The sequence below is a fragment of the Uloborus diversus genome, chromosome 7 (genome assembly GCF_026930045.1).
Source record: "Uloborus diversus isolate 005 chromosome 7, Udiv.v.3.1, whole genome shotgun sequence".
Taxonomy (NCBI): Eukaryota; Metazoa; Arthropoda; class Arachnida; order Araneae; family Uloboridae; genus Uloborus; species Uloborus diversus.
The window spans coordinates 13,665,824-13,685,667 of NC_072737.1; the positions used below are offsets into that span (position 1 = coordinate 13,665,824).

At 36.2% G+C, this 19,844-nt stretch overlaps 1 protein-coding gene across 1 annotated transcript in view; it reads right to left on the reverse strand.

Annotated features, from left to right (window-relative positions):
- Nucleotides 1-668: 668 nt before the first annotated feature.
- The window catches only part of LOC129226636 (probable chitinase 10), a 102,192-nt gene continuing 83,016 nt past the window's right edge, over nt 669-19,844 (reverse strand). The window contains exons 9-17 of the mRNA XM_054861265.1: nt 18,795-19,092; nt 14,649-14,940; nt 12,940-13,063; nt 10,502-10,626; nt 8,132-8,255; nt 7,810-7,998; nt 5,437-5,556; nt 3,054-3,237; nt 669-1,479 (exon numbers count right to left, since the gene is read on the reverse strand). Coding sequence (XP_054717240.1) covers nt 1,265-1,479; nt 3,054-3,237; nt 5,437-5,556; nt 7,810-7,998; nt 8,132-8,255; nt 10,502-10,626; nt 12,940-13,063; nt 14,649-14,940; nt 18,795-19,092 — 1,671 coding nt within the window. The 3' untranslated portion in view covers nt 669-1,264. The remainder of the gene's footprint in view (nt 1,480-3,053; nt 3,238-5,436; nt 5,557-7,809; nt 7,999-8,131; nt 8,256-10,501; nt 10,627-12,939; nt 13,064-14,648; nt 14,941-18,794; nt 19,093-19,844) is intronic.

The window sequence follows — 19,844 nt, forward strand, 5'->3', positions numbered from 1 at the left end:
TCAAGCATTATGACTTGTTTTTAAGTAGTTAGGCCATTTTTTAATGCAAGAGTTGATAGCACACTTCACTAGCAAATCAAGAATTAGAAAGAGAAAGCTATTTTAGATAGTCATTCGATAATTTATAAACAACAAAGAAAACTATTGTAGTTTTCCTTTTCCAAGATAACACTAATACTTTTGAATCACTTGATCAGCCAGCATTTTTTCAGCGATTTAATTAAAAGCAACAATTTTCTATTTTTAAGTAATTTATATAATATATACTACAAAGTGCTGGATTTAGCTGAATAAATTGCTTTAATTAAATGGCAACGTTTCTAGTTTAATCCTTTGTTTCAGATTTATGTTTTTTTTTCATATTTTTCCTACGTTTTAACGTTTGGTTGAGCAAATTTGTTAGTCTCTTGTTAGCTTGGTTGAACAAGAAAATTAATCCCTGTGCAGTAGATGCATGTTGTCAGCAACCCAAAATATTATAAATATATGTTATTGAGGCGAAATATCGACCTCCAATGTTAATTATTTTGTCAAGTCGTACTTGAATGCAGGACATTGATTAGATGAAACTTATTACATAAATAGCTGACATGAAACTTTAAATACGAATTTCAATATTAATTGGAAAAGCCAAGTCTTTAGATATAGTTAAAGGCATTTTATGTTCCATCAGAAGATAGAAAGAGGTGGATTGCTAAGTAAATCAAATTTGTAGAACCGCCTTATTCTTAATTTGATTGATAATGATACATTTTTTTTTACTTTGCAATTATGCAACATAAAATTTTTCTGCAGTTTAACTTTGCATTTTCTGACCAACGAGCACAGTCCAAGAAGATATGTCACTAATTTTCTTCATTTGACTATTTCTCTTCTTTCGAGGCTGATTTTTTACTGAAAATGTCAACTTTGAATAGATCTTATCAAGTGGTGCAGTGCTGAGGGAGGATGAAGATATTTATGGACATAAAAGGCCATTAAAATTACAAAGTAGTGGGATGCTAGAGTTAAAAGAAGAAAAAGGTGGGGTAGGGACTTGTTTCAAGCACCCTCCCGTCGACTACACCACTACCACCAGCACAAAATAATCCCCATCCTATCATAAGTTCTTTTTACTTTCAAACATCCTGTTCTGAAAGATAAGTCCTTTCGCAGAGATTCAAACGCAACTCAAAGTCCCGTATTTAGAAAAAACCGGAATCGACAGTTTTTTGTTTTTTTTCTTCGAAGGAAGCTCTGATCGCAGAGTGTGTTTTGTGTTCAACTATGCACCAGTCCTGGCACCGCTGACAGTGGGGCAATCTTCCACGTTCTCTGGCCAATCACAAACGTTTTCTTGAAGATTGAAGACGAGATTAACGGGGCAGGGCATGTGGTGACGTCTTTTCCCTTCGCACATGAAATACTTGGCACATTCCTTTTTGTCCACGTGGTAACTGATATGGCCGTCTTCTTCGTCGCATACCACTTCGTTCGGATCTGGAAAGAAAAAAAAACGAAAATCAAAGAAATACATTAAGATCACGTTATAACAAACTTCAAGGAATCGCAAATTTTCTGCACTGTAATGAGGATTTCATTGTGATAGAATTCTAGCAAAGTAGTGAAAATTAAATCGGGGATAAAAATTTATTTTGTTCAAACTGATTTTTCGATGTATTGGTACTCGCTGTAACGGGGTTTCACAGTATAATCAACGAACGACCCCCACCCCTTTTTTTCGTAGATTGAGTTTATGTGGACGGAATATGGTTCATTTTTTTATACATTAAGATGTACCTTGGGGGGAGGGGGGAGTGTGAAACTTACAGGAAAAAAACATCTCGAACTAAAAATAAGTCAACATGAGAAGAGTCACCTAATATTACAAAATAATTAAATTTCAGGACAATATGATAAAATCCGCAAGCTCCAAATAGTGGTAAAGTTCGCTAATTGAAGCCAAAATTAAAAATATTATTTAGTCTTAAGTATTTCATAACTTTTTAAATCTATCAAAGAGAGAAAAGTTTCGCTCCATGATTAAAAAAGAAGGTATAAATTTCAAGACAATCAGAGAAAATCTTCGTGCTCCGAATGACGGTCCAAGTTAAGTTAGCTAATTGAAACAAAAAAAAATGTTTTGTTGCAAATGCAGTATTTAGTTTTAAAAAAAAAAAAAAAAAAAACTTTTTAAATGAGGCAGCAGAAAAAAAGTTGCTAATCTTGACTAAATAATTTGATATATTAGAAGACAGAAAATTCAAAAAATCGTGATTTATAACGGTCTATAGTCTCAGATTAAACACCGAATTTTTATTTCGAATACTTTACTAATTATAACTTTGGCAATAGACCACGGATAGAAAAAGCTGTAAAAAGTCAAAATAGAGCATAAAACCTAAAATACTCGCAGACAAGTTTTTCTACACAATGACTAAAACTGAAGGCAGGATGGTGATTTTAGTAAACATGTGCCAGCAGTCAAATTTTTTCTGCCGGTAGGCAACTATAGGTAGGATCACATGGTGAACAATAACTTTCATACGTAGTAAATATTTTTGCACACACGAGCAATTTGTATACATTAAATGCTTTCTCGATAAGAAAAAAAAAGTAATAAAAAGTGGCCTTTTCAGCTTTAATTTTAGTCGCCGATAAAGTTTGGTTTTTCGTTATCAAAACTTTTATTTCCTAATCAGTTACGATATAATTATTAATTGCATCTGTTCATTTACATGAGTACATTAAAATTATTTATTGAAATGTTATTACGTTCTAAAAGGGTGTGAATACGAAGAAAGTTACCAGGAAATTAAGAAACATTGATAAGTTTCAATTTTCATGTTTCAGAATTAGCACTCGAAACAGAAATAGAAAATCTTATCCGTATAGTTAAAGAAAAAATTTTAATTTATTCAATTTAATTTTGTGGTTAAGTAAATTTTCTGATCTTGAGCTAGATGAAAATAAAATAAAGATCATCCCATTTTCTTTATTTACTTTTTGTAATGCAGAAAGTTTTGTAATGTAGTAAGAAAATGCTGTTCAGAATTTGCTCTGTTTAACCTCACCTGTTATCTCTGCTGCAATTTTAGCCGCTTCGATGGCTATGCCTGGCACAACGTATCCCTTCATTTCTTCTCTTATGGCTTGAATGAGGGGGTACTTGAGTCCCATGCAGCTTCCTTTGAAATCGTCCATGTCGACGCTCCACACCATGACGCCGCCGTACCCTTGCTCCTTCAGCCAACTCACCTGCAAGATGAGCAATAAGAAGATTAGCTAATCATAGGACGCGTCATCCAGACAGCTCGCTAATCATAGAGGTCAAGGACGGATCCAGAAAGTATGCAAGGAAGGGGCGATTGATTTTAGATGCTAACCTTTTTATAAATTTCCTAACCTTCACCTCCTAACATCATAGAAAACCGTCTCAACCTAAGATTTTTTTTTTGGAACTTCTATTTCTACAAAACTCCGGGGGGGGAGAATCCCATCCTTTACCGCAATCTCATCGGTGTCCTATTATTGCTTTTTTTTTGGACTTCAATTAAACTTTCTTGAAGAGCAGTCATCTAAGATCGTCATCTACGATCGTCTAAAATTTGAGCTTTTGGAATTTGAGAAAACTTCCTGTAAAAAGTTAAGATTCCTATCACTTAACTGTTAGAAGATGTGCATCAATTGCATTTTTAAGATAAAATTCAGAAAAAATTTCCAGGGCGAACCTTTTTTTTTTGTAACACTATTGAAGGACGTCTAAAATTACGTTTTTGGAACTTCAGTATCGAAAATACGCCGAAGGAGAGTTCCTGCATCTCGGCTCAAGGAGGAGGCGATCGCCCCCATCCCCCTCCCTGGTATCTGTCCTTGATAGAGGTGTGACGAATTTTTGACTTGGGGTACTACTGTACCAAGATTTTTCTAGGAGGTTAGATTATCCTCGATTCTTAAATTCAACGATTACTTCCAGAGGATAGGGGCTCCTGGTGCTAAAATTAAATCGTGATGGTGCGTTTGAGGTATGAAATTAGTGAAACCAAAAGCAAAAAAATGTTCTTTTCCCATAAGTTTTAGCATTTGCTAGCTGGGGAGAGGGGGAGTACATAGGGAGCCTACTTGGTACCCTTAGTGACTCTCAAGTCCACGCTTATTTTGTATTTGCAGGGTGGGATGTCTTTCCTCAGGTTAATTGATTACTAGAAACTTGCTGATTATAATACTTATTATATTTGTGAAAAAAGTTAACAAAGGTTTACCTAAAATGAATCGCATCAACTCTTACCGCATCACAAATCTTACCAGAGGATAACCACCATGGTCTGATTGCTTAGAGCTAAAATAACATCCAAAGGGCGATTCTCGGAAAAATGTCCCGTGCGTAACGCTAAGTTTTTTTTATTTTATTCAAGTAACTATTAATTAAATATGGGATTAATTGTTATGCTTTGATAGTATATTAAAGCTTTTATTATTCCCCAACAGCATTATTTTTTGAAGGCTTTGGTTAGCTGGAAAAAATAAAAAACTTAGCGTTACGCACGGAACATTTTTTTCGAGAATCGCCCCAAAGCTAAAGAAATATGCATACACTTGACAGTCAATATTTAAAACAGAAAAAGAGTTAAGTTGAATTTCCTTTACTCCATTCAGAGTGCGTCTGTTCGTGTATATGCCACCTTTCTCCACATCTGAATGGTTACCAAGAGCTTGACAGTTTTTACTTGCATTTAAAAAAAAAAAAACTTTTAAAATTGTCTTTAAGGCATTAATGCTTCAAAGCTCCTTCACTACACGCGATTTTACGATGTAAATACAGGGTGTTTCAAAAATAATGACCCGATTCAGAAAAATCCTGACTATGTATTCAGAGTTTAATCAGTTTAAAGGTATTGTTAGAATGGGGGAAACCTCGAGTTTCACGGAGTTGCCAACAGGTAGCGCTAACTCTCATTCTTCGCTTGCCATTTCAGTTTTGTGGAAATAGCGATTGCACGACAAAAATCATATTGTGTTCTTCGCTTCGCAAAGTGCGAGTCCATAACAACTGCTCTTCGTGATTTTCGTCGAGAATACCCAGGTGTTGAACCTTCTAAAATTCCGAAGAGCATTAAAAGATGGTATGAACACTTCAGAGGTACAGGTTGTGTTAGCAGTGGAAGCAGTCGATGCAGACATGCTTGCAAAAGTTAGTAGACATCTGCGGTGCATACAAAGGTGGACATACTGTGCATCTTTAGTTTTATATTTAAAAATCTTTATTATTATCCATGTAATATGAAATTAATCTAAAGCGTCTATTTTCAATAGTTTTCGTAATATGCGCATTTCAGAAATGCTGGCGTATAGAAGGTTTTGCTCGCATCCTTATCGTGTATCTAGATCCTCAATAAAACTATTTACGGTTAGTATGTAATATTTTCAAGTCGAAATAAAACAGGTTAATGTTTTCACCTTTGTCTTGAGACTTCTCTGGTCATCAAATCCGACCCACTGGTCATCCTTGTAGGCGTAAGGAACCATCTGTTCGTTGTCCCACACCAAAACGGCTCCGGACTTCAAGAAGTCGCACACCTCAAAGAAAAGGATGAAACAATTGAAAATAAGTAACTTAATAGACAAAAGGAAAATGCATTTTAAAATAGGTAAAAACTGTCGTGTGTGCAATCTTTAGCACCTTAGAATGAACTTTCAAATTTTCAAACATGTTTACTATCTTTATTACTTTGTTAACTGTAACTCTATACCAAAGTTCTACATAATTTCAGCACTGTATGTTTCCTCAAGGAAAAGTTTTTTTTTATTGTAAAATCTTGACTTGTGATTTGAGCACAATTCTACAATCTACGTAATGATATTTTTTCTTAGCTTAGTAATTCACAATTTCTTTCTTTTTGGTGCTTAATTGCACAGGTTTGTTTTTGATGAGGACTACAATCTGAGTGTTTTGCCTCCCTTACGCATGATATATATTTTTTATTAGACATATAAACAACACGTGAAAGAATTTACATCACAAAGAAGGGAAAGTACAACCGGAGCGAGGGTGGGAGTCGAACCCACCGCCTCAAGTGTGCCAATATCAAGCGGTCACTCAGACCGCTCGGCCACTGAGGCCCCTAATTCACAATTTAATTTCTAAGTTATCTTCGAAAATAATGTATCAGAGTGCTTCTTTTGCATTCATATGTACATACAAGGAATGGGGAGATGAAATCCATGGAGAAAATCAAGATGAGTAATGGTACTTTGATTAATTGTTTCGCAAGAACAACTGAGACGGATAAAATTACGTAGCATCAGAGTTCTTTCTTAGACCTTAAAAGATGAAAAGAATGCAGATGGAACTAAGTAGCAGGAACAGGTTTATTAGAATAAAATGCATTGGAATTAAAGAAAATATTTTTGATGCTTTGCATCCTTCATTTTATTTTCCGGAAAGAAACGGAGTTTTCCCGTATGTTATAGGTACGCTTTCAATTGTGGGTTTTATATAGTATTCAATTTTAAATTAGCTTCAGTTCTAAATCAAAGTTTCCTTTTTTTTATATTTTTGACCCGCAAACTGGTGAGAGGTTTTCTTTCTTCTTTCCCTTTTTTTAAACTTAACCAGATATAAAATATAAGTAAGCTATATAAGTAAATTGAACAATTTTACAATGATTCACTTACAACGAATGTACAAATGTAAATGAAATGTTCAAATGAAAGTTGAGCCACTTGTTATACAAGGCTCTTTTCCTTTAAGAAAAGTCAGAAAATCTGAAAATTACAAACCTAACCTAAACCTATCGTACAGATATCATTAGTTTCTGAAGAAGAAAACTTTCTTTCGAAAAAGAAGTAAAATCTCTGAACCGGTCAAATTTTCCCGTGGATCAGTGCCGGTTCGGCAAAATAGCAATTGAGAGTTCCTGTTCCAAAATTTTTTAATATCTCGTTTCACGTGCTTTAATATTTCAACGAATACAACATTTGTTTCACGTAAAAAAACGTACGGCGTTAGTTACGTCTTCCACTCAATTGCACATAGTGACATGCTATACTTATGGACGACATCATTAAAATCCTATAACGGATGTAAATAACACCGATTTTCAGCTCTGTCTGTTTTTATTTTTTAAACCGTACTCTTCCTGGTCGTGTTCGAACACAGCGATTGGTTGACACAGACGCATCGGTTAACGAACCAGAAGCGTTCTAATGGACCCTATTCACGGTTTGGCACCGGTCCCATCAACTGTCCGTCTGCGGGTATGTTGACCAACTACGCAGTGTTAGTAGTGCAGTAAAAACTCGTTTCATTCAATGATTACTGGACTTCATATGCATCTTGAACATGCTTAGGGCTTAAACAGACTTACGACTGCATGAAAAGTGCTGAGAAAAGGGCAAAGTAAAAGGAGAATGAGTTTTCACCATGTTTTTGATGAGGAACCCTCCACAGAGGCTTAAAATCATGAAAATACGATTATAAAGAGAGAATTTCGTGTCAAATGAATCATTCATCATTATTTTATAACATTTTTTTGTTAAAAACTTCCAAAATATCCCGTTTAGAAACAGAAAGAAGAGTTTATGAGCCTCATAAAAGCAAGTGATAGAACCGGATTTTCATCTACTACAATACCCACAAAGCACCGCAGTGACGTCAGGTGAATAGGGTCTATAGGTTGCATACGGAAACATTTTTGTGACATTTACCGCACTAACCACTGACATCTTCAAACGTTATGAAATCATTCAGCCAGGCTAACCGGTAACTCTATTCGAACACGACCCAATATTTTTATGAAAGGAATTTGATTCCATGGAGAGAATCCTTACCTCGAAGAAAGCAAGAACTCCAGCTTCTCCTGTGTAGTTTCCTGGTATTCCGCCGCCCCCTTTGGCTGGTGCACCAACATCCGTGAGGCTGGTGTTGGCAAGCGTGAAAGAACGTCCATAAGTGGGAACACCGACGATCAGTTTGTGGGGGGAGGCACCCTTCTCCACCCATTCCCGGACACTAAAGTCCTGTGAAAAAAAATTTATTTTGAAGGATTAGTCAATACATTTTAACTTGCAGTCCTATTACCTTGCAGATCTCAGTTAGTGCATATAAGTAGATAAACAAACATATCTCAGGAAAAAAGCAATTTGTACTTACCACTGTAAGTTTCTTCTGGTAAGGTGTTGCGCTATAGAGGGCATGCAATGGTGCGTTGTGTCCCACCTGTCTTTCCCAATTACCATGGAAGTCATACGTCATCACATTCATCATATCCAGATACCTGGGTAAATAAAACGTTACAACAAGAATAATTGTACGCTAATGCCCAAAACGTATTTGTATACAGATTCTTGAATTGATTCCCATGAAAAATTTTCCTATTTCAGCTATAATGACGTTTTTCATCAAACATAAATTAATGAGAACTTGCCTCGTGTAAACAGTGCAACTGTTGGTTCCTTATACAATAAATTGCTTGAGCGAAGGATTTGATTTTAGTTCCTTGAAATGCAACTCACGAAGGTTTGACTTTGTTTCTTGGAGTGTGTCCATTATTGGGACTTATAGGCTGTGACGTTTCAAGCACGAGAGCCACCCTGCCGGTAATGTCTGGTGTCATCTCCCCCCCCTACAAAAAACCATTTTGATGTTTTGGGTAAACATGAATTTCATACAGTTTTTAGAAGCAACTTTTACTTTTCTTTTTTTGTCTTAACACAAGTGTAAGCTACGAATGCACTTTGTGTAAAAGTACCCTAGATGCATATGAAACCGCTTCCTTCCTGCAATATTGTGCTGTATTTTCATCAAAATTTGACAGAATAAATACAATATAAGGTATGTTGTTTGAAATTTTGGAGTTCAAGTTTTTATACTTTTTATACACTTTTAAATCCTCTTTGGGTGTCGCCTCCCAGGCCCCCACCCCCTTCGCCACCCATCCTGTAGTGACGCAGCTGTTTATTGTCATCATATATTCTCCAAGAAGGATCCTTTGATACCTAAGGCTATGAAACTACACTTGCACTATAAGCATCTTCTTTCTTAGTTGTTCCTTTCTAGCCAACAACAACTGATATTGTAAACCATACAAGTAAAAAACAAACGCAAGTAGGAAAAAACCTTCATACAGTTTCGTAATATCTCGTTAAAATGTCGGCTTTTCTCGTAAGAGGGACAAAATTTCCCGATTCCTCCAAAAGAATTTTAACCAAACACTGCATTTTTAATTCAATGTCTTTTGAAACCTAATGAATCTTTTTCTAATTGTTTATTTTCCACTCCTTTTTATAGCTACTTTTTTTTTCTGCAATAGGTAATTCTTTTCTCATCAAAAACAACCCTGTTGTGAAAATTTCCCCTCCAAGAAAACCTTTAACCTTTCCGCACAAAAAAGAAAACCTGCATCCTAAACCCAAAAACCCTCAGCCATAAAAAGTTATGATATCTAGTTTGCTCGCCAAGTATCTGTCAAACTATCATCCTCCCTCTTCTCCTTTTTCATCACAGCTACTTCCATTAGAACCTCCTCCCACCTTCAATTCCTCAGAAATATGGATAGATCTTTTAAATTGTTTATCTTGTTTGGCGGGAAGCTTTTTGCTCACCGAGCAACCACTTCACTTTGAAAAGCTCAAAACCATAGACTAATAATAAGAGTAGACCGAGCTTTCTCATTCTTGCTGATAAAGAAAATTGGTTCATTGATGTATCATGTGACTAGTGGAAGGGCTTGGCGAAGACTTTGGCAGCATGGTTGCTAGATGGCAGCATTATCTATAGTTTGGCACTCGACATGTATTTTAAGACAATGTGTTTTCATTAAAAAAAACTTTCAGGTGCAGAGAATGAACTGTTTTTCTTTTAGTTATGCATTATTTTGACATTAGTAATAGTTTTTGATCAGTTTTTGGTAACTTTTATTTCATTTGGAGCTGTCAGCGTTGGCGTGAACGAAATGGCGTAAACGTTTTGCGTTAACGCAAAAATGTACTAATCGGTATCTTAAATTGAAACTGTAGGTAAAAATCTTACCGTTTGCTGATTCTTCTTGGTCGCTTGCATCTTTTATTGCTTTGAGAGTTATTGAAATTGACTAAAGAAAATGCACAATGCTATCTAAACGAAAAACTCACTATATTAACAAAATATTTACAACTTAGAATAACAAATTTACAAATCGGACTCCATAAAAGATCATTCTTCCGTGTTCCATCAATTCTATTTATTTTATTTCGCGCTGGCGTTGATCGTCTGCTACGATTAACGCCCGCTGTTGCTAGGATATCCACCAGTCACATGGTTTGGTTTATGAGCAGCAAAAGAGTTGCCATAGCTCGGTCTACTCATATTATTAGTCTATGCTCAAAACTTTTTTTTTTTTTTGCTTCAGCTCGCAACAAACTTGGGGCAAAAACTTGAGGCAAAGTCATGTGATGCACACATCAGATCGTTTTTTAACTAATAAGGCACACCCTGCATATCTCATAGGAAATGCATGCCAGTAATTTAAGGAAAGAAACTTACTTGTCAATTTCCTTGACGTCATATCCGGCGGCGACTGCTTCGAAACTAGCTGGAACCGCCGCCGTCAGGAGAAGTCGCGGTTTGTCAGAAGACTTGGCCTCGCCCACAAAAGCTTCATACAGATCCTTTTCAAGTAAAATCAATGGCATGAAAATTTCTGTCAGTAACACTTTTTCTTTTCAAAATTATGCAATATGGATTCATGTATCATTTTTATGTCATAACAAACTAGTATGTTGTGGCCATCACGAAACTTTCTTCTATATTTTTTCTTTCTGATCCCTCCCCATGCTTGACGAGGAAGCAATATTCCCAACAAAAACAAAATGACACATGCAAAAACTTGACGACCATCCCAATGTCTGAATTATTGTAAAAACAAAACAAAGGGCGAAAATTGAAAGTTATTTTAAAAGCCTTGCTTGAATTAATTACAAATATTTTATTTGTTACCAAACATAAGATGGCAACAGTTAAAAATTTTAAATCATTGAGATAACATTTCCGATCATTTCCATACAATTAAAATCACGAGAAATACGCAGACGACAATCTATTACGATTTATCTTTCTTATTGTTGCATTAATAAAGCTATTTTTATTCGCAAAAAAAAAAAAAAAAAAAAAAAAAATCAACACCTCTTGGAGCGATTGGCGTCAAAATTGAACCAAAGCCTGTTTACATATGGATTCACATATATTCCAAATTTCAACCAGAACGTAACATTACTTCTTGAGATAGGGCACTCACAATGGAAAAAAAAGAACGGGCGATTGCGCTACCCCCCTTTTAGCTGTTGACACCAAAATAAAATCAGCTCTTATACCCACTAAGGGCTACTCGCCGATAAATTTTTCTTTCATTCCGTTCATTATTTCTTGAGATACAGCAGTCACAATTGACGACAAAAAACGTTCTATAGCTCAACCCCCGTTTGAGTTATTGACACCAAAATTGAATCAGCACCTGTTCCTGTTAATGGCAACATATGGACCAAATTTTTTTTGATTCCGCCAGTTACAAGCAAGCACGCGTAAAAGCAAGCACGCGTAACTCAAAAAACGTCCCATTGCTCCACCCCCCTTGGAGGATTTCGCGCCAAAAACCAATGGGCACAAGTTCACATAGGGGCACATATGTGTACCAAATTTCGTTCGATTTCATGCGGTAGTTTTTCCTCTAGAGCGGCCACAAAAAACTGGTCACACACAGACGGGACACACACATACACTTACACATACACAGACAGACAGATATTTTCCAAAAATAGTCGCAATGGACTCAGCACACCTCAAAACGTTCGAATCCGTCGAAATTCGAAAATTTGCACGAATCCAATACTTTCTTCTATATATTAGATATAGAAGAAAGTAAAAATTAAGCTTCATGAAGATTTTCATCCATTATATAGTGGATTAACACTTATCTCGATGTCTAGAAGATTTTGTAAGCAACATTTTTTATCTTCACAGTTTACCAGTAAATCGTTTCATGTGATAAGTACTTCGAAATCTTTAGGAAAATATAAAATTCTGCAATGTTGTTTTATTTTCGTCACCAGAACACAAAACAATTTGGTTTATAAATGCTCATTTACTATTTCTAATGTAATTTTTGATGAAAGAATTCAAGTAAAAATAAAGTGCATAAAAACTTCGTCAGCAACATTTTTTCCTTCAAAAGTATGCAAAATTGCTCCATTTATCGTTTTTATGCCGTCGCAAAAAGTATGACGGTTCGTTACCGAGTAAATTAACACTGATTGAGACGTCAGGAAACTTTTGAAAGCAGTATTTCCTCTTCAGACTGTTCACCAGTAAATGGTTTCATACGATAGGTACAGCGACATCTTTGGAATAATGAACAATTCAGCATTTTTTATTTTCGCCATCAGACACAAACGATTGTTTTATAAATGCTCATTTACTATTTTGATGTAATTTTTGATGAAAGAACTTTAAATATTAAATAAACTATATTAGTTTGACTAAAAAAACACACATAGCCAAAATGAAATGTATAATTAACATTTTTGTTGTTGAAATCTTACCCTGAATAAATTTTCGAAGTTCTGAATAGATAATCCTTGAGGATTGCAGTTCAATTATCTAAACGCACAAATTGTTTTCTTCACCTTTGTTTATGAACCCAGCTTACCTTAATTTATACAGCTGTAAACACGATTGTTATCTAAATTATTTAATATTTATCTTGAAATATCATTTTTAAAGAGTTAAATTTTTGCATGCAAGTGAAAAATAATTTCTATCGAAGCAAAGCAAAAGTTGTCATTTTTTAATCTATCTTTTGCTTAAACTGTTTATTAATTATGATTTCACTTGTATCAAGATATTTCTCAATATGCTTCACTCGATTTCTTTTGAATAAAATACTTCCACAAAAAATGCCTAAAAAGAGAAACAACTCGAATACCTACCTTGATTAAGGAAGAGAATTTTTGCTTGTCTTCTGCACCTCTTGGGAACTCCCAAGCGATATCCAAACCATCAAACCCACTTGCCCTCAAATATTCGATTGTGTTGAAAACGAACAGAGATTGCCTGTAAAAAAAAATATATGATAAGAAACTCCTTAAACTTGATTCAACGCAAGAAAACTGATATTTTTTTAGTCTTATGTAGTAGGTTACGACAGAGGTAGATTAAAAAAAAGTGGCCTGAAGGAGGCTTAGGACTTATTATGTATATAATAAGAATGGCATAATTATTGCTCAATATAGTAAACCCTCGTTTTACGCGGGGGTTACGTTCCACGGAAATACCACGTAAATTGAGACCTAATACTAGTGTTAAAATAGGGGTTTGGTTCCGTAGATAGCAAAATACTTCACTCTAGTCACTAATTGTATAATAAGTTAAATGTGTACTTATATCGACTCTTATGCACAACATGCATAAAGAAAACATAAAGTAATTTCATAACCTGTTTATGAAGAGAAGCTGGCTATGATAGTCTTTTGGCAGTTATTAAGAATTTTTCTTTATAATTCTTTGTAGAGCATTAACGCATCCATGATCATTTGCGTCATTTCCATGATAGAATCTTCCTTCACTAACAAATCAGAAAGAGTATTTCTATTGTCTAGGAATGGCTCTTAACGTGAACGTTTTTGGTTGTGTGTCACCGATGTCGGTATCCTCATTGGTTTTGGAATCCTTTGTCACTCCCCTGAAAGCTCTTCTTCCAGTGACTTCTGAACTGTGTGAGTTTAATAACTTAACTTCTGGAAAGAGCTCTGGAACCAATCTCATAAACTGTGTCCAGTGGCCCAAGCTCGATTATTAGCACGCCAAAATGCAGTTGATTACGCGTAATCTGCAATCTTTAGAAGTTTGGATTTTAAAAGAGAGGAAAATTTGATCTGTTTGCATTACCTCATCCGCGTAAAACCGAAACTCATCCGCGTAAAATAAAATAAAGGTGTCAAATCTTAAACCGCGTATAATTGAAACCGCGTAAAATAAACCCGCGTAAAACGAGGGTCTACTGTACTAAAACCTTACCTGTATCCTGACTTCGTGATTGACTTGCTTAATTGACTGGTGTATTTAGTAATGTTCACACGGAGGGGCAACTTAGTTAAATCAATTTTTCTTCTAATAAGCCAAGTTTGAGTAGCTGATCCTTGACAGTGTTAAAACTGAACCGAGTTGACTCAACGAGTTTACTCATGTGTAGGGCAAACGCTTGGCAATGTTCCGATGATTTGAATCAACTAAAATGTTGATTCAGCTCATCGAGATGAGAATAATACCAGCACTTTGCTTGATTTGCCTGATGGATTGGCTGTCCTGTGAAGGATCCCGGGCTGTTCCTATACTTTTCTACCTGGTTACACATTCTGATATCCGCCCGTACGAAAGTTGATTCAACTAAGTTGCCTCCATTGAAGGAGGCTTAATACTTGATTCAACTCTTTGGATGAGAATGACAGACGCACATGTGTTTGGTGTGCCTGATGAGTTGACTATTGTGAGAAGGATCTGGGGGGATTCCTTCAATTTTCCATCCGGTTACCCATTCTGATAAATTGATTCAACTAAATTGCCTCATGTGAAGGAGGCTTAATACTTATTGTGTATCTAATAAGAACGGCATAATTATTGCTCAATACTAAAATCTTACCTGTATCCTGACTTGGTGATTTGTTTGAATGGTGCAGTTCCAGAAATCCATCCCCCAACAGAGAGAAGCACTTTTAGGGCGGGGTTTTTCTTGCGAAGTTTGATCACTCTCTCGTACAGGTCTGTCCCTTCGTCTTCAATGGGTGCGGGGCTGTCATCACGGATAGTGGAGAAGGCAAAAAGAACGTGGGTGCAGAGGAGGGGGTCGATGTGCTCTGGTTCAAAACGATATGCCCCGGGTCGCTTCAAGGACCAGCTTGTGTAGTAACAGGACACCCGGGCGTTAGTGAAATCTATGCAGGATAAAAAGCATATGATGCAATAATTTGTTTAGAAAATTAAACAGCATGTTATCATTTGTTATTTCAATCTCCTTGTATTGCTGTTTCTGAAATGATTTAAGGCATGGGACAAGTCCAGAATTGAGTATGAACGCGTTGAACGTTACGTCACGACATTGAAAAATAGCTCCTCCAGATGTCCTGATGTTGGAACTGGAATTAAAGAATTTCAATTGTAGAATTATTCACTACGTTTTGTGTTCTTGTTGAATTATTCGTGTTGTTTATTGTTGTTCATGCAAATTACCCTTTTTCTAATGCATTAACTGTTTTGTAGCAGCAGCAGTGTGTTTTCAGTGTATAAATTTGCCGATGTTGTGGCGGTCAGGGTTTATTTGTTTTTCTTGTCCCACGCATGCAACCTTAACAATGTTAATACCGGTTCTTAATACACTGCTCGACATTGAAAATGCAACACCTAGGAGTGGTCAGAAAGTGATGAAATTTGGAAAAAAGACAGAGACAGCAAGGAATAATAAATGATCTTAATTTCAAAATGGTAGGCAGAATACAGAGCGAGAACGGCGTCGGCTCAGTAAGGATGTAGGACCATCGCGGACAGCGATACACGAAGAAACACGTCTAGGCATAGAGACAATAAGGGTGCGGATGGTGTCCAGAGGGGTGGCTCTCCATCCCCTTTCAACCATTCGCCACAGTTTGTCTTCTGAACGAGGCAGGGACAGAGTCTGCAAACGGCGTCCAATCACATGTTTCATTGGTGACAGGTCAGAAGAGTATGGTGGCCAACTTTGTGCCTTGGAGAGCATGTTGGCAGATGCGAACACTGTGTGGTCGGGCAATATCCTGCTGAAAAATTGCATTAGGTAGCCCTTGAAGGTAAGGGATTGCCACCGGCCGCAGCACATTATCCAAGTATCGTTGGGCCGTCATAGTGCCCTGAATACAAACTAGAGGTGATATGGAATTGTACGCAATTGCGCCCCAAACCATTATGCCACGTTGTCGTGCGGTGGGACGTTTCGCAGTTACTGCCGGATTAGATCTGTCTCCACGTCGACGCCACACACGTATGCGGCGACTATCACTGGATAAACAGAAGCGGGATTCATCTGAGAACACGACGTTTCGCCATTGTCATCCACGTCACTCTAGTCCGGCACCATACTAAACGTTGCTGTCTATGCTGTGGGGTAAATGGCAGTCTTCTTAGCGGACGCTGTGATTGCAGAACACGTGCGACCAAACGACCGGAAATGGTTCTGGTTGACACGGGAACATTCAGAGTATCTTGCATCTGCTGCGGAATCAAGGAACAAGTGACTTGTGGGTCTGCTAGAGCTTGTCGGTGGATGCGTCTATCCACGCGTTCCAACGTTACTCTGGCTGCCCTGCACCTCTCAATCTTGCCACATTTCGTTGTTCCAACCATCTTCGGCACAGCCGATGTACCGTGCTCGCATCCATGTGGGTATCAGCTGCGATTTGAACGTACGGACCAACCTCCCCTTCTCAGTCCGATCACCATGCCCCTCATAAAATCGTTTATCTGCTGCAGGTGCCTTCGTTGACGGCGGTCTGGCATTCTCTCATGTTACACGTATCCTCCAAGACAAAAACGAAATTTCTTCGATAATTCTCCAGTCAGAAATAACGACACGAATATTGCCCATTCTGCAAGTTCCTTCCCTTATATCTTACTTCACGTGCGTCGGAGAGCTGCGCATTTCACATCATTTATATAAATCAGTGATGTACGTCTACTCTAAAATTTGCATAAATATCTGAACACTCCTTCTTGGTGTTGCATTTTCAATGTCGAGCAGTGTGAATATAGTTGAGGATTATACTTTCGAAACGGATTATATCCACTTTTGGAAAAAAAATGTTTTTTTTTTCTTTTCGTTTTCAGAATCTCTAATATAAGCTCTATCGACCCATGAATTTCTTTCTTTTCTAAGTACAGTTGAGCCCACTTAATGGAATATCGGATAATAGAATATCCCGCTTAATGTAATAAAATTCCAATGTACTACACCGTTGATGTGTGTTATTTTTTTCCCGGATAATGGAATATTCCGCTTATTAGAATAATTTTTACTGGCAAATTGCCTATTCCATTAAGCGGGCTCGAGTGTAGTTTATATCTTCTGTTAAAAAAAAAAATGCGTAAACATTCGTTTTATCACCTAAAGGGTGTATATCCATCCCCTTATTTCTCGCCAGATCTTTCGCAGCAAAGTGAAACTTATCCCTTATTTACCGGTATCCACTCATTCACTTTCATATCAAAAGGGCACATATCCAAATTTGAATTTGCCACTTCTAATTCAAAAGTAGGTCACAAATAAAATAACGGAGTAAGGCACTGGCTAAGCATTTCTAATCAAGCATGATACCTGTCCCTATTAAGAAATCGCAGCACCTTGCGCTTTGTGCAAGTCTGTTATCAGTTAGACAAGCGCGACCTCAAATTGTGATTACTAAATTAATATTAAATGATTGATATTACTAATAAATTGTGATTAATTAATGATTAAAATGTAATTAATTGAAATATTGTGATTAATTGTGATAATTAATTAGTTGTGATCTATTAATACCTATACAATTTTGTTATTTGAATCGGCTTGGGTGGTTTCATTGTTCATACTTACTTGGATCGAAGGTCTTTTTTTTTTGAAATGTTCACTGAAAAGAATAAAGCAAGTTGGAAGGAATAAAGTAGAGTAAAAAAAATATTAAAAAATGTTGAATGTTTTGTTTTAATTTTAAAGTTTATTTCTGAAGAAAATGCGCACACCAAAAGGACGGTTTTACATCCAAAAAGGAATATATCCAAAATAAAATTGGCAATTTAGGTCTGGGATAAAATTGTGGAAAAATTACTAAACTTATGGCAATAGTTACTTGTTATTCTACCAAATCATTGTGAAAAATTAAAAATTCTAATAGTTAGTGTTTGTGCGTAAAACTTTTTTTTCTCATTTTGCCAAAAAGATATAAAACTGGAGATTATACGTTTTGAAAGTAAACTAGAAAATGCGTGTTTTTTTTTTTTTTTTTTTTTGCAAAACTGATGATATTTACTGTTTTACAACAAAAAGGAATACATCCAAAATAAAATTGGCAATTTAGGTCTGGATAAAATTGAGGAACAATTCCTATACTTATGAAATAGTCACTTGTTATTCTACCAAATCATTGTGAAAATTCGAAATTCTAACAGTTAGTGTTCGTTCGTAAAATGTTTTTTTCGTTTTGCCGAAAAAATATAAAACTGGATTTAATCCGTTTTGAAAGTAAATTCCTCAGTTCTCGTTTTAATCTTGTGCTGTCTCTCGTCCTTAACTTCAGTTAAAGTATGTTGAAGTAAGAATTATGGTTTTCTGGACTTTGGTTAAATGTCTCGTACCTGCAACCTAAAGTTAAATATGTTCAGATTTAACACCTGAGATCCAAAGCAACCAATTATGTGAACCACTGCCCGTGACTCTGGGCGAGTATTGTTCGTCTGGACTAGGCTTAGCTTGTTTTTGTGTTTATCTGCGTGTCTAGCTCCAATTCTTCCAAGGGGTATGCTTATTGGTATTGAGGGCAGTCTGATGGTTGAGTCACAATGTGACATTGTTGGGTTGTGTTAAACTAATCTAATTAACAAAGTAACTGATTTAAAATTGCCATATCTTATCCGAATACAAAACAGAAATTTCATAATTAAACTAAAATTAAAACCTTTTGGGTATAAATAAATGCATTAACTTGAAAGAAATTGTGAAAACAAAGTAGCGGATGATTGATTAAAATTCAATGAACGTAAAATAAAATAACGATGAATGACTTACCTGGATCCACATCATCTTCCTTCTCCTCTTTCACGTTATCCTTTTTGATTTTCTCATCCCCTCCTTCCTCCTTCTTCCTCCTGGTCACTGGTGACGGAGGCGGCAGAGCTTTGGCGTATTTCTTGGATAACGCTTCCAAGTCTGTCATGGGCCCTTTCGACGGACGATTCAGGAGGACTTCTCCCATGGCGCCAATCAGGGGATATTTCTTGCCTCCTGGGCAACGTCCCTTGAAGTCGTCCATGTCCAATGTCCAGACCATGGCCCCAGCATATCCATTTTCTTGAATCCACTTCAACTGTAGGTGCAAAAATTGTTTTAGTAAACGTGAATAAAACGTTGTTGATAAGAGTTCATTGCTAATAAACATGGAAAGATTGGGTGCCATTTACTCGAGAAGTTGGACTTAAGTTATTTATTTAGACATCAGACAACAGAAGTAAGATTTACAACAAAAGGAGAGGAAATAACACCCGAAGAATTGGTGGGAATCGAACCCACGATGAACGAAACATTGATGTAACAGTTTTCGTTTTGAAATTTAAAATCCGTTGATTTATCACATTTGTAATTAAGGAATATGAAAGAAAAAAAAATACGCTTTGAAATATTTATATTGAAAGTAATTGACGCTAAAAACAATTGGCAATATCTTTAATTTTATTCAAAGTCAAAATTCTATGACGAAAATTCTGTTAGCCACAAGATTTCGGTACAAATAATTCTAAACTTAAAAATTTAATATCTGCGAAACTTATAAAAACTTAACTAACTTAAAATAGCATAAGTGACACCCGGGGCGTTAGTTTATGGTGTCAACAACCCCCCCCCCCCCCAACTCAAAAGAAAAATAAATTAAAATTTTATGCAAACATGAAAGTCATGCAATTTTGAGAAACAACTACATTTGTGTAATAACAAAATTTTATGTGGGCTAATGTATGAAAAACAAAAGTGGAGGATCCATTAGGAATAGAGGTATTTTGAGATGTCTAATTGTGTTTTCAACACCCTTTTGTTATTTCAAGTGAAGAAAGGTTTCGTCCTTAT